The sequence below is a fragment of the Strigops habroptila genome, chromosome 5 (genome assembly GCF_004027225.2).
Source record: "Strigops habroptila isolate Jane chromosome 5, bStrHab1.2.pri, whole genome shotgun sequence".
NCBI classification, from domain to species: Eukaryota; Metazoa; Chordata; class Aves; order Psittaciformes; family Psittacidae; genus Strigops; species Strigops habroptila.
Window position 1 is genome coordinate 20,994,018 of NC_044281.2, and position 14,879 is coordinate 21,008,896.

The 14,879-nt window shown below is 38.6% G+C and overlaps 1 protein-coding gene across 2 annotated transcripts in view; it reads right to left on the bottom strand.

The window, feature by feature from the left end:
* CERS6 (ceramide synthase 6) overlaps nucleotides 1-14,879 on the bottom strand; it is a 121,910-nt gene that overhangs the window by 32,277 nt on the left and 74,754 nt on the right. For both annotated transcript variants that reach the window (XM_030487850.1, XM_030487849.1), the window contains exons 5-6: nucleotides 4,905-4,955; nucleotides 3,061-3,153 (exon numbers count right to left, since the gene is read on the bottom strand). In XM_030487850.1, coding sequence (XP_030343710.1) covers nucleotides 3,061-3,153; nucleotides 4,905-4,955 — 144 coding nt within the window. The remainder of the gene's footprint in view (nucleotides 1-3,060; nucleotides 3,154-4,904; nucleotides 4,956-14,879) is intronic.

Consider the following 14,879-nt stretch of genomic DNA (forward strand, 5'->3'; position numbering starts at 1 on the left):
GATAATCTGGTAGAATTTATAACACCTAATAAACAGGTATTTGAAAGTCAGCAAAACAATTGGAAGTAATTTTAAAGTCATGACTTTGCTATTAAAGAGGAATAAAATGGAGACGGAAAACAGCAAGTGCATTTCTTTTGAGCTACAGCAAGTAAAAGACCAGTGCTGAATGCTGGTGCTTTCACAGAGGACCTACCACACCTCACCCTGAGAGAAACCTGGCTACATAAAAGTGGTTGGCTGAATTCCTGCAGTGCATGAGGCTGCTAGGGCACTTTTGATCATCCTAGACTACAACACAGCTACTGCTGAACTTAAAGCATCTAAAATGATAACCAAGATTTACATAAAAGTATTCCTCTCGCTGTAACACGAAAACATCAACAAGTTTCTCAGGCTGAGAACTGTTAATCTGCTTTGTATAAGTTGTCATGAAGTATTACAATAGCACCTGATATTAGCTGGCAAATTTCCTGCTTCTTGAGTTAAACACAGCCTTTTTTGACAGGGGCACTGTTTCACACATTGCATATTGGGCACATTAAGAGGTTTCCACATCTTTTAAATGAAAACCTGTTCTTTAAAAGAGAACTTAGGGTGCTGTAAGAGCTGGTGTCTCTGTCAAGCTTGTACTACTTTTTGTCAACTACTGTAAGCTCCCAGTGCTAACATTTTTCAACTCATGGGTTTCCTTGACAGCTTGCACTTGCCGCTGGCCACAGAAGAGTTTTACTACATGACATCAGCACATGGCTGCATTTCTCCAGTCTGATCCTCCTAGTTAACAATTTTGCTTACACTATAAAAAGAACTGCCTCCACAGTCCAAACTGGTCAGTGATCTAATAGGTTATTTATAAATATGGCATCTTCACTGCCTCCTGCAGGGTGCTTACAATGAAAAGCTTTTGACTTGCTATCATTGCGCTGCAGATATTGTGCTCCTGCTCTCTGCTGGAGCTGGATGTTCTCAGACACAGCAGATGCATGGGTGTCATGGTGTCCCATTTGTCACTCTTTCACCTGGTGCCCTGGGTTCAAGCACTGCAAATCTGCAGCAGGGGTGTTACTTAGCTATTAGTGATCCACTTCCCCACCTCAATTTCCCATTCTATTTCCACAATAGGCTGCTGCAAAGTTTTACTGATAACAAGTACAAGTCATTTATATATTACTGAGAAACAGACTTGCAAAAGGTAGTTTACTTGTACCTATACCATGGACAGGATCAGGCTTTAGTTCTGTGCACAGCTCAACAGCGGGAACAAACTCCCCAAGTCACAAGGGAAAAAGCTACGGCATTTGCTCATGAGATGTATTACATGAGAAAGGTATTACTGACCCTCCCAAAGGCCCTTTTCAGAAGTGTACTTCAGCGCTGAACCTAGACGCTGTTCAGGTAGCCTCCAATTACTTTTCAACATGAGCAAAGCAACTAGTCAGGACAGGAATCAATTAAATATTCTTTAAAGATGTATTGTGCTATAAAATTGCAGTACTGTTGCAATCGCAATGATGTTACATTTTCCTCTCCCTCAAGAGGTACACAAAGAAAATCAATTATAATCAATGGCACAGTGCAGAGGGCTGAACGTGAATGTAGGGGGACTGATTAGACACAATACATTTCTGCAGCAATAACCTGAACAATTCTGTAACACTGCTGCAGAGGTTTGGGTTTGGTTGATAAATTCACAAATGGCTATTCAGTACTGCTGGCACCTGCAACTTACAGGTATTAGTCAACGTTACTCTTGATTTAAATTCATCTCCTGCTCATGGCAGGGGGGTTGGAACTAGATGATCTTAAGGTCCTTTCCAACCCTAACTATTCTATGATACTGTGATTATACATCTCTGTTGAGCAGTGTTTTTCTGCAGGTCTGTTTTTTTAAACATTGAAGTTGTACTCATGTCAAGCTCGTGTTGAACAAAACATTTAGCATCCACACACAATGCAAGCAAGGGATATACATGTATTTACCCTAAATTGGTTGTTTTGCTTACAGTTTACCTTCCAATATGGATTTAAATTTTGTGGATTTTTTTTCAGAAGTAGAAATCTCAAGAATATTTGGAAATTCAAATAGAGGGGTGTTTTTCTGTACACGTAGCTCTGACTCAAGATTCCTAGGAGCACACTGTGGTTCCAAATAGCAGATAAGCTTATTCAGGACATACTGGATACTTCATCTACTGTTTTCAGACTTATGCTCCTGCTTAAATTCTAGTAAACAGGATTTTTCCATTAGTACAATCATTTAATTGACAGCTGAAGGAGGCACATAAAATATTATAAAATCCTTCCAAATATTTTAGACAAATAATTTTCCAAAATTAAAAAAGCCTGCAAGAATAGTCAGTGGGCTGTTGTTACAGAATGGTTGTTGTGCTGCTTGTTCTGCTATGAACCAGCACGTTCCTTGAAGGAGAGAACTTGGATGAAGGAATATAGAACAGGTTGAAACTGATACTGGAAAACCCATTTTTAACAGGCCAGAATTTTGTTTTCTTCATTAATAGCTCCTTAATAGCAATGATCAGCTATTTGAAATTTCATAACAGTAAAGGTAAGATTAAATGTAACATAATTTTTAATATTAAATTTATTCTTGTTTATACCATCCCTTTGTAGAATAAATTAAAAACCCTCAGAGATCTTACCAAAGTGGTACTGTGAATTTATGAGGCAGTCTTGCTCTGTCCTTGATATTTCATCATTTAACTCTTAAAAGAAACAGTATATCTACTAACTACCATGTGTTCAATTCCATTCACATCACTGTATAAGAGCAAAAGGTTTTTTCAGATCCTATTTCCCCTTGAATATTTGATTACTCCAGGTTCTTCTTCGCATGTGCAGAAAAACTCCACATCATAGTAACAAGAAATAGAGTAGACAAGCACTTCAACACCAATTTCTCAGCAACAAGCATGTGAAAGAGGTGGTGACTAGAAAGAATTGTATTTCCAGTTCACTGCACAGGTAATACAAGTATTCCTCAAGTAAAGAACGATATGAATTTAAAACTTTCAATTATTTTAGTCTCATTGTTCTTACCTTTCTTTTGATGTCAATGAATTGAGAAAACATTAAGGACCAGTAGAATGACAATTCAACTATGTAGTAATAATGAAGGTCAGGCATCAGTGGCTGAAAGATAGAGATGAGAAAAGGTTAATAGAGTCTAACTGACATTACAGGCAGCTGAGGTCTATGTGGAACATGTTTCATCACAGGGTGATTAGTGAATTATATATAAGCATCCTCTGTAAGAAAAATTATGATGGTTGCCTCTTTCAAACTTTCGTGCTCTGGAAAAATAAAGCTCCCCAACCTACCCTCCTTTTATATTTTAACCTTTACAGTATTAATACTTCAATATCCAAAAATTACGATGTTGTCCATTAGAACTAACTAGTTAGAACTAAATTCTGAGTACTCCTAAGTCTGTTCTGAAAGATCACTTGAAACATCTTGCTGTATATCAGTAATGTGGGTTTAAAGCTCAGCAAAAGAAACAATGCTAGAGCAGATTAAAATAATGCTATGAGCATATAATTGCATCTGCTTAGATGAAAATGTTGAGCATTAAACAGGGCTCTTTCTAATACAAAATCCTACTTTTAAATAATTTAACCTTTTTCTGTGAACATGTTAAGATTTGGAAAGAAGAAAATAAAATAAATTTATCCGGGCATCTTGCTTGATACACAACATGGTTACATGGATGTTTAAAAGTATAATAAAAATAACAAGACACAGGAACTTGTGCACAACCAAAACCAACCTGAAGCAACTTCGAAGAAGGTAGCTGTAACACACATAAGCTGTTTAGTCCCCCAGCCTAAGAGAGACAGTCCTAGGACCTTCTCTAATTTCTGTGCGATTGTGCCTCCCTACTAGTCATGCCTTCCATCACAGCGTGAGGGAGGGGCACTGGCACAAGAGAAACTCCTGAGGGCATCTCCTAAGGGATTAAATGAACCATCTCCAGAACAGTTTGCATTGGCACAACCATGGACCCAATCAGCGCATGAGCTATTTCCACTGTCAAGAAACAGTTCAGTTGCTCCTCTTGTTCCCATTCTCTTTTGCAGACCAGTCCTTTTCAGCTGAAAAACAGCCCTTAGGTTCCCACTGAATGCTTTATGTGGGTTATTTAAATAGAGACATATGCTTATGCTTTATGAAAAATGTGTACACTCAGAACCAATCTTTTAAAACCATTTCTTGGGCCAATATAATAATTTTTCTGATCCAGTGAGACTGACGATAAGCTTTTAACTAGGTGTAATTAAAAAAGGGAGGAGAGCATGAGCTAGCAATGAACGACTATTATACTCACTGCAAGCCCTGGCCTTGCTCACTGGGGAACATTTCTAGTAAAACGATGAAGATTGTCAGCTGCTTTATTAACAGTATCATTAGTATTTCTAAACCCATACATAATGATAATGTATGGGGATTCTAAAGATATCATGGTTTCCCTCCATGAAAGGATCAAGGGTGAAAGGATTAAGTTTCACCCTGTATGCAGAATAACAACTATGAGAACTATACTGGCTTTTCCCAACCCACTGAATCTGAGGCTTTACTAAAACTTCTAGTATTCTCCGAACTTTCTAAAAATGACCACTCTACCACTGTTGCAGATGTCTGCTTTCATGGTTAGATTTCCCAGATCTGTTTTCAGATCCGGTCCTTTATTGCAAAACAGGGGTGACAGCTATATTCACCTTTCCCATCTTGAACTCAAGCAAGATGAGGAGTATCTAGCAATGTTCTGAAATTACAAGTAACCCATATTGACACAAAGCCCACCATGGTAAAAGCAGAGCTCTGCAGAGATGTCATATTTGGTTTTAGGCAAAGGTTTTTATTTTGGTTTTTGTAACTTTTACCTGATATGGATACCCGTTCCAGCACTGTCTGGTATTCCAGAGCCAGGGTGTCTGAGAGAGAAAGAAAAGAAAAAAAAAAAAAAGGGTCTGTGCACACCATTTTGGGCAATGTAAGTGTATATAGTTAATACAAGTGAAGGACAAAACTACAGGAACAGCTTAAAATCTGCGATTTTTGATAGAGGCTATTAAAACTGAATACAAGGTGATTCCTCAAAGTTTCACAGCATGAATTAGAACAACACAGAGGTTTTTAGTTGGTGGCCCATGACCTTACTTTTGCGGGAGTGCAGGCTGAACATAATCAGTTTGTGCTCAGGCGGTCAGATCTCACATTTCCTTCCCAATAGCAAAAGAAATTTTCACCTTAGGCTGCTCAAACATTCTAAAGAATGTTCCTTGCATGCGCTGTTACACATAAGCATTCTTCCATACAGGAGCCATCCTTCATCCCAGCCACATCAGTTTAAAATGGCAAATCATACTTTTTGCTTTCCTGGCTGAAGACATGACCATCCAGAGATGATAGATCTTGCTGTGGCACAGAAAAACCTGATATCTTATGGCAACATGAAAGGTGCCAGAGAGAAATTTACTTTAGTGCATCTACAGACTCCTGCACTGCAAAAAGCTGGGCAAACTAAAAGACCTGGGAACATGCAGCTCTGCTATGCTTCCTGTTTCTTAGCTGCTTGCAGAAGATTTATGTGATTATTTATCTTTCAATGCTGCAAGAGAGCTTTTTAAATCTTTCCTTGTAAGCAGGTTGTTTCTTTCAGGGTTCTTTATTTTTCACCTCCTCCTCTATGCAACTAAATGAACTCGAGATAGAAATTACCATATGGGCAAGCTCTTCTACCCAACATACTCAACCATTAAGTGTTTCCATATAGGGTAATAAGAACATGACCAAACCAAGGAGCTACACTTCCCTTTTTGTGCATGAGCAGGAACAACTCCTTTCAGATATGCATGTCTTGCAAAGCAAACCTGCATCAGGGGTTCTGGCAGCATCTGTACTCTTTGAGAAGCATCTGTCTACAGTAGAAGTACCCACCCACTGGGTATCTTGTTAGAAACATAAAGAAAATTGTGGATTCAAGATCTTTGTGCAACTCCTTTACATAACATTAACTGCTCTACATCCAATATAAAGGGGGCAGAAAATCATCAGTAAGTCTCCTGGATAAAGGCATATATACCCTTACAGCATTATATGCTTCCGCTAGATTACATTTTTTCAGATAAATCCTCATTGCACGAGATATGGCCTTTTCTTGCTTTCACCATCAGGTGGAGCAGTTCAGCTCAGGCAAAGCATAATGACAAACTCATGCAAAATACAATGGGGGAACAAACCAAATAAAATAAACACTAGGCAGAACGTTAAGCCCCAGGCTGAGAATCAGGCTAGGTAGGGAGAATTCGTACCATATCAAAAGCCAGGATAAATGTTAGTCAAAACTATAGCCCAATTCCCAACTGATACTTAAGTACTAATTGTGATGTGTCTTACAGAAGCTTGTTACAGCCTTTGTTGGTTAACAGTGATGTAATATGATTACTAAAGGCTCTTCCTATTTTTTTCAATGTGTCCTTCACATGGAAAATAAGATAAAATAGAACCTGCACACCCAATGCTCCTGAAATGGCAAGAAATAATCTTTACAGTAACCTGAGTAGTATACCAGCATTAAAGTAACAGACCTCCTACGCCTCTCACAAGGATGTTGTAACAATGGTTAAAGTCCATTCAAACTTCTCCTCCTCTCTATTACAAACAATTATTTCAGGCAAGCAATTATTTTTTTTTTCAAGCATCTCCACAGTAGTTACCGTGCTAAGTGAGCTCCCCTCATTTCATGCAACAAAAAGGGTCTTTGGAAAGAGCAACAGCTCCTCTGCAAGTGTTACTAATATACAGAATCTAAAATATTTCTGTCTGACGGCTGCCTAAATTAGATCTATCCAAATATTATAGGATAATTCATAGTTTTAGCCAGGTTTGAAAAGCTGTAACTGTCTTTCATATCAGATTCAAAAAGAGGTAAGAGATGCTTCCTACCCAATTATTTTGCTACCTAAATTACAGGTGCTAGCAAAAAATGCACATTTTTCTCTTTCAAATATTATGACATCTTAAGGCTTCTTCAGAGAGATGCCTGCTGTAGGAGCTGCAGATACAGAAGTTTATGTGTAATTAAAATGCTGAATGCTAAATAAAATAGGCCTCACTAGAGGAACCCATAACCACAAAGCCTGAAAGGATACCACAAACTGACAAACAATACAATACATGCAATTAGGCCTCAAAGACCGACAGAACATCTGCCTCTCTGAGCCGCATAAGGCTTGGAAAGCCATGCTGCCTTCTTAGACAAAATGCTTCTGGGTAGCTGTTTGGAAACTTAATGGATCCTATGTTGGCAGCAGTGGTTAAGACAGCGGGGCATCTACACCACCTTCTTACACTTCTTTCCTCCCCAGTTTCCCTCTCCTTGACTTGCCTTGGCATCTCTTGAGTTGACTCTAACAGCTGTAGCAGAATGGGACTTTGGTTATGCTTGCCCTGCAGGGTTTTAAAGAAGAGGTAGAGAAAGAGCTTGGTTTAAACACAGCTTTCCCCTCTGACCTCTACAAAGAACAGGGTCCTAAATGAAATTAACTTATCCAGGTAGACCATGGTTGTAGCTAGAGCAAGAAGCATTGCTTAGTCCTCTGTGAAGCTCCCAATCAAGGGATATTCTGTGCAGGCTTCAGCAGGAAGGAGAGAATCCTAAAAAAGCCCCCAGTCTGCAGAATGACACTGAAACACACTGAAGAAGGGTGGATTAATCAGAAAGCACCCAATACTGGCATTCTCAGGGCTCAGCTGAGCCTGCATGTGCTCACAGGATACACTGATGAACTTCCTCACACCAGGCAAGCTCACCGTGGAGCAGAGCCCAACTCTTCCTGACAAGGCCCATGATGGACAGAAAGAAAAGGTCAGCGACTTGGCTTTGCAACAGATCCATTTTTGATGAACATAAAAAGTGTGCTGTTTCCACTGCCTGTTGAATACCCAAATTTCCACTTCTTGTTCTCAGTATATAATCTCTGAGGGGACCGGAGAATAGAGGAAATGCAAAGATCATGATAACAAAAGGCATCCTTAAGCTGGAAACAGAATACTAAAAACTTCAGTTCCAATTATGTCAGGCACAAAGCACCAGCCCAACAATGCTGACACCCTCCCTTACAGAACATAAAGGAGTTCAGATGGAAACATAAGCTTTACCACATTTTGGTGCAGTGCCGCATCAGTGCAGAATCAATGACAGAGGAGGATGATAAACAGCTGTTGAATTTGCTGTCATTTAAAGTATTAAGGAACAAATGTCTATTATTTTTGGTTCCTTACAGGAACATCTGTCAAAAGCTCCACTAAACCTCTCTCCAACTCTGTGACTAAAGGAAGTAATTTTAAAGAACTCCTTCAGAAATAAAACTTCTCTTGAGACAAGGGAATGACGGAGGATTTGGAAAAACAAAAAAGCAAATTATCTGAGATGCCTGCATGCTTAGCCAGAAGCCTCGGGTTGTTTTGCATCTGCTGTCCCATTCGCTTATCTTTAGAGAAAGCTTCTAATTAGGCTCTGGCTTTCAGAAGCCCCAAAGTAATGAAAATCTGCCTGTCCTGCTCAAAGTGCTGCTAGTACCTAGTATGTAAAAGGTCAGTTTTGACACTAAATGGAGGGGGCTAAAAAAAGTAGTACAATAAAAACCTCCCATTTGTGATCAGTTCCCTTACAGCCCATTTGGCTGAAAGGTATTTTTATGTGCCTTTTATCAGTGAGGCAATAGATGCACCTAATGAAGTATTATTATTTTAATATAAGAAATTTTGGTTCACCATACAGTAATAAAAATAACAAAGAATACTCCTCCTCATCCTTATCTACCCAGCAGAACCCACTAAGTATAGGAAACATGCAAAGGTCACAGGCTAGGTTCTCAAAGAGATGGACAAGAGCTGTACATGTCATGAGCAAGTACTTGCCCATACTGTCAGCAAGCCAACCATCAGATGTGTGTATCAGGCATGTCATGGGTTTAAAGTGACTTCCACACCCATTTCATAGAATGTAAATTGTGTCTGTAAATATAAATATATTACATATAGGTCACATAAATTTGCAAAGTAACTGCTTTTGGGCAGCTGGAGTTAGTTCCACAGTTTGTCTCACTGCAAGTTGCTATATCAGCTACTGAATCGTTTTTCCTTGCACCCAGCACAACCAGAAATCCCAATATGCAAGTTGCAACCACAAGCACTGGTGTTGCTTTGCCCTTGGAAGTGTGAGCCTACAGATAAATAAGAGGTGTGGGAAAAATTAATAAATACAGTGCTGCTGGCACTAATTTTTTCTTTCATAGTCCATAAACTTGAAACAAGCAGTATATTGAAGAACCACTTCCAGAAATACACCACTAAGCCTCATGACAGCAACACCCAGGTCTCCACAGAGCAGCTTTTGCTGTAGCAGTTTGGAGTATTAGAAAGAGCTGTTACGCATCTGATTTACTCCTGACCACACAGGTATGTTGTAACTCCCAAAGGGGTTCTTCCTAAATTCTCAGATAAGTAACAAAAATCTTCTGACTTACCCAACAGGTAAAGAAATACAATCTGCCTGCCGTTTTTATCAGAATAGAGCATGTAAAAATCCAGGAACATCATGACAGAACCCCCACATCGCACAAAAGCATATTTATGCTTAAATCCACATTTCAAATCAAAATGACACATCATCAGTCCAAAAATAGATTTTAAGTTGCTTTTGAAAATAGATTTTTGACCCTGCGAAAGAAAACCAGCACAATATGGAAATCCTGAGCATTCACGGTGTATGTGCTCACTACTCTGCAATCTCGAAAGGCAGATTTTATCTGGCTTGGTTAATACATTTGGATACAGCTTTACATAATTTGTCTCTCATAGCTACAAGCAATAATAAGTGGAACTGAAATTAGCACTATTAATTAAAGTCAAGATAATACATACTTATAGCAAAGTTCTACCCATCGCATTTATTTTGGGCTGATACAGGCAAAGATGTCTCCTGGCATTCATATCTCTGCATTCATCATCTAGAGGAGGTCCTTGCTCTTCACAGAAACAAGTGGTACAACTGAGGCCAGATTTCCTCGAGTAGCATTTAATTGGCCCCTTAATTTGATCTTACCCCTAGACCTAACGCTCACTGTCTGATACATATGTATAACGTAAGACATATACACAGTCTTTTCCTCAACAGCAGCTGCCTTCTTCCACTGCAGGCAGAACACCACCTCCTGCTTGTGTGGACCAACACCTTATCATATTCTGAGCTTTACAGCTTATCTAAGAGTGCAATTGTAACAGCAGATGAGGAAGAGCCTACAATCTTTTTGTTGACTACAAAATACAGACATACTTAATGCTTTCCACCTCTTTCCACCTCAACTGAAAATTACAAGCTTTTAGTGAACACCACCTTTCATAACATTAGCAGAAGAACAAGTATTCATAACTAACATTTGTTTTGGGGTATTGGGGTTTTTTTTTTGGTTGTGGCTTGGGGTTTTTTAATTTATTTTCTACATGCTTACATTAAATAGTATCTCAATGTTCACTCCCTCCCCCCCCCCCCCCCCCCCCGCAGTTATGGCAAGGGATTATACCAATTTTTTCTCTTTCAGTATATTAATAAGCATTCCTCTTGCACATCACTTGGTTGAACAAGCACTCATTTAGAGGGGAATTACTTAAATTGCTTGCTTGCCTTTTCTTTCTGCAACACCTGCACCCTCTTGGCATGGTACACTGAATGGCTGCTGATACTGCAGAGAGTCAGATTACCAGGCACCACAAAAAGCATCCTTCTGTAGTTTCCCATCCCAGAAGCTTTTGTTCTAGTGTAAAAATAACTCCACCCATTAATGGTAAAATCAAGAGATTTTTTCAATCAATTAATCTCTTAAATGCAAATTCCACAGTGGCCCTGAGTTTCCTTCCCCATCTTCTTACTTGGCTCAATGGGGATCAGTAGAAGTGTAGCCTACTGCAGCCTTTCTCTGTTAAGGTGAGTATATATCCATAAAAACATTTGTTTCTGCATATAATGTACAACCTAATTTTTTTTTTCTTCCTGACCACAGAAAAACTCCTTGATATTGTTTTACAAGTCACAGAAAGTGATCTTTCCTTTTTCACAAGTAGCAATATTTTGCAGCATTTTTCTCTCCAGCATAAACAAAATGAAACTCTTCCTCATTTTCCTTGATTTTTAGAAGATTTATAAAGGAACAACAAGAACATTCTTAGTTGGCTTTTCAAAGTTTCTGTTGTCTTCCACTAAGTTTGACAGGCCTCCAAGGACTTGAGATTTATGATGTCTTGGAAACTTTTCCAGATTACCTAGAAACGTAAGGTTTTTTCTTGTTATCTTCTGAAAAATTACCCTGGATAAGAAAGGATCTGAACCACGTTAACACCACCACTTGCTACTGTTGTATTTGTTTGGTACTACTTAAGCATTTCTCATACTAAAGAAAGTCTCACTGATTTAAAAAATACATCAGTTTCCAGTCTCTACTGTCCACCTGTGACAGGCATTTTGGTCACAGCCTTAGCAGCAAACGATGCCAACAACACAGCATTCAGTTACCTACACATCAAAATTAAGCACATTTCCCTCTACCCACAAAAGTCACTAAGGTCTGACAAAACATCATGCTGATTTGCTGATGAAGAGAACTCAGCAAAATGACAAAATCCACAGCTACTATTTTGCATCAACTTCTGCTTGTTCTACCTTTCAGTAACTGGCAATTTGCTTTGTGGTTGCTTCTCACACCAAGAACAGCATTTTCATAAATTCTTCACAAACCCAAGCAGTCATTCCTTTTTCTTGGCAAAGCTGGCAACAGAAGCAAAGACAATGTGACACATTGCTGATGAACCTCCTGAGGTTCTCATCTCATATATTGTGACTAAGCAAGCTGTTACGAGTTTCTGCAGAACTGCTTTTTTCTCTAGAGCTTAGTGCTTTTTGTCTGCACAAACGAGGTGTTGGGGGAAAATGCTTTTGCAACAAAGAACGCTCAGCCCTTCCTCTCAGCAATCTGCACTGCTGATTTCCAAACATAATTAAAAATGATACTTCTACTAATCGGAAACTATAAAATATACGGAAGGATGTATAAAAGGCCAAGATTAACAACAATCACTGGAAGATGCACTTGACATTTCAAATGCAAATACATGTGTGAGCACAAAAATATTTTTAGAAAAAATGTGGATTCGAGTTTGGGTTTATTTACATAAAATGATCTCCAGAAAGGCAGAGTAAGCTCCATGCACCACATATATTTAAAGCGAAAAGGGGATGTATGATGTACAGAGATCTGGTGTTTATGTCTTGTGCTGATAAATGTGTCACTTCAACTTTCAAATTATGTCGAAAATGAAGATGGCAAAAGGAACAGATAATCCTAGAGAATATGGAAGGATCCTAATATTGAGGCATCACATGCAGTGAATAGAAGGGAAGAACACGTCAGATGGAGAAGCTGGCAGCTTTAGCATCTCCTCCCTCTGCTCTGACCAGCCAGCCACCAGTCCCTTTACCAGGCCCAGCTATTAAAATATTTGCTCTCATGCATGCACGCTTTTCCTCTGACATGTCCTCTGTTAGTTGCTTTGTAGTAAGCAAAACTTTTAACTTCTGCCTGCATACATAATGGTAACATTTTCAAGGACTGTTCTGGCATGAGCAAGTTGTGCAGTTAGTGGTGCTATGATGGTTTAGAGCAGCTGAAGTTCTATATATAAATATTCTAGAAGCCAGTCTAAAGTTCCTATTTATTTGTGGGTAACCTGTTTCCCACTGACACTACTCAATGTATCTTGGAGTTGCTCTATCTATCTGCACTATAAGAGTGCATAAAAAGTAGCAGATACATTCAGCCGAACCTGCTAACACTTTGGTGAAGCAAAGCAGTTGTAAACATGTTAGCTTTACAGCTGCCTTATATTTTTTGATCGCGGAGCCAGACTACACCAATTAGCCTAGAATTTGCATCTAAGAGGATATTTACGAATTTATTTTATTTAAAAAGAAAACACACAATGTAGGTCTGGAATTAGTTTGTAGATAAAGTGCTGAGGTTTACATTTGGCAAACCATACCTTGGTAGGAGGGTGACCCCTATAAAATCCTAACTTTAAGAGACCATGAATAGGAGAAATGAGAAAGCCCAGAGAGGTGTAATGAGGTAACACTGGAAGGGAATACAATATGGAAAAAAAAAATTCTCACCAGTAATATATTTAACTGGCAAGTTTATTTTCCCTACTACTTTAAGGGTAAGTGAAGCAGCTTTATGGCTCAAAGCCCTTACAGTGTAAAAATACATATTGTTCTATAGATTATACTAGCTTAAATACAGCTACTCTGCTCCAAGTCACCACCTCAATAGTGAGTTCAACTAAATAATGGCAACTCAAAGCACCGGTCAGATTATCAATAACCTGCTCTTATATCCAAACACATATTCTGCTCAGGTTTAATTGGCTGTGGAAAATAGGACTGCTTCATTCATCTGAATAGTAAAACATGAAAAGCTCCTGGCAATAGAGTAGTGCTGTGCTAAATACTTTGCTACAGGTATGAATGAGCTACCTTAGTTTCCTGATGAATTAGAACTATTTTTATCATAAAATTGTCCAAATATAACGCTTTGGAAAGTATTTCCTCTAGATCTGCCATTTTTATATATAGGTCATTGAAAAATTTCTAACTTTCAGAAAGCTGGGTTGCCAAGATGATGAATACTGTGCTTAAGTCAAAATTGGCAACCAGTTCATCGTGGGACACAAGGTCTGGTGGCCCCTCTTTTACTGTCCTGAACAACAGTGTAATGTTCAAGTAGTTAAAGATGCTGGTATGGCTCAGTACCAGTGTAACTCTCCAAATTGCTGATTACAGAACATTTAGTTATTACTCTGATGTTATTAAATGCCCTCAGCTGGATTCCAAGCAGATAAACTAAAATTCAACTCCAGATATATTTTTTAAATTAATGCATTGCTTTTCCTCCCCATACTTATGTCAAATTTGTCCCCATTGTCTACATTTGAAAGTCCCGTTGCCATCAGTGTCCTACAGATGAATTGGGGCATTTCAATATTCTCCTTTTCCTTGTTTCTTTCAAAAACTTTATTTCCTTTCAGCCACAAATAAATTCTGCCAGCCAGTTTAGCTTTGTCCTCTTTTGCCTGATCCAGTTATTATCTTAACTTCCAACAGCTTACACAATAAATTACTTCCTATGCTGACAGGCCTTCTCTTACAAATCCTCGTTGTCCAAAATGCATTCATTTTCCTTGTCAATGTGCACTGAAGGGTTGGAGTAATTTAAAATTTAGTTTCTCCACTGACTTTGATCTTTCTCACAGCATGACTCATGATTTATACCTCGGACATCCAAAGCACTCTATTAATCTCTCCTAAATGCCGTCAACAATTTTTATGCTATTTTGAAGAGATATCTGAAATAAATTCCTTTTCCCTTAGATGGAATCTAACTGTGGTCTTACTGGAAACCTTTTCCACTCATGATGCTTATTTAAAAATGTAATACGACATTTCCCCTTTTTCACAACAGCATCCTTCAGGAGACTCTGACACGAGAGTTCTTTCCTGCTTGCAACAATGAATTAGATATTGTTTTATTTAGCACCTAATGCTCAGCCCGACTTTCACACAAAGGAATGAATATGATTCGATTTTAACATCCAAAATTATTTTAGCTTGACAATTTTCAACGCTCACTCAGCAACTTGCTGTCTGATTTAAAAAAAAAAAAAAGTTATAAAAAACCCAGAGAGTCCAAATCAATTTTAAAGCAAGTGCAATCTGCCAAAGACAGGCTTCATTTCCTCCCTAA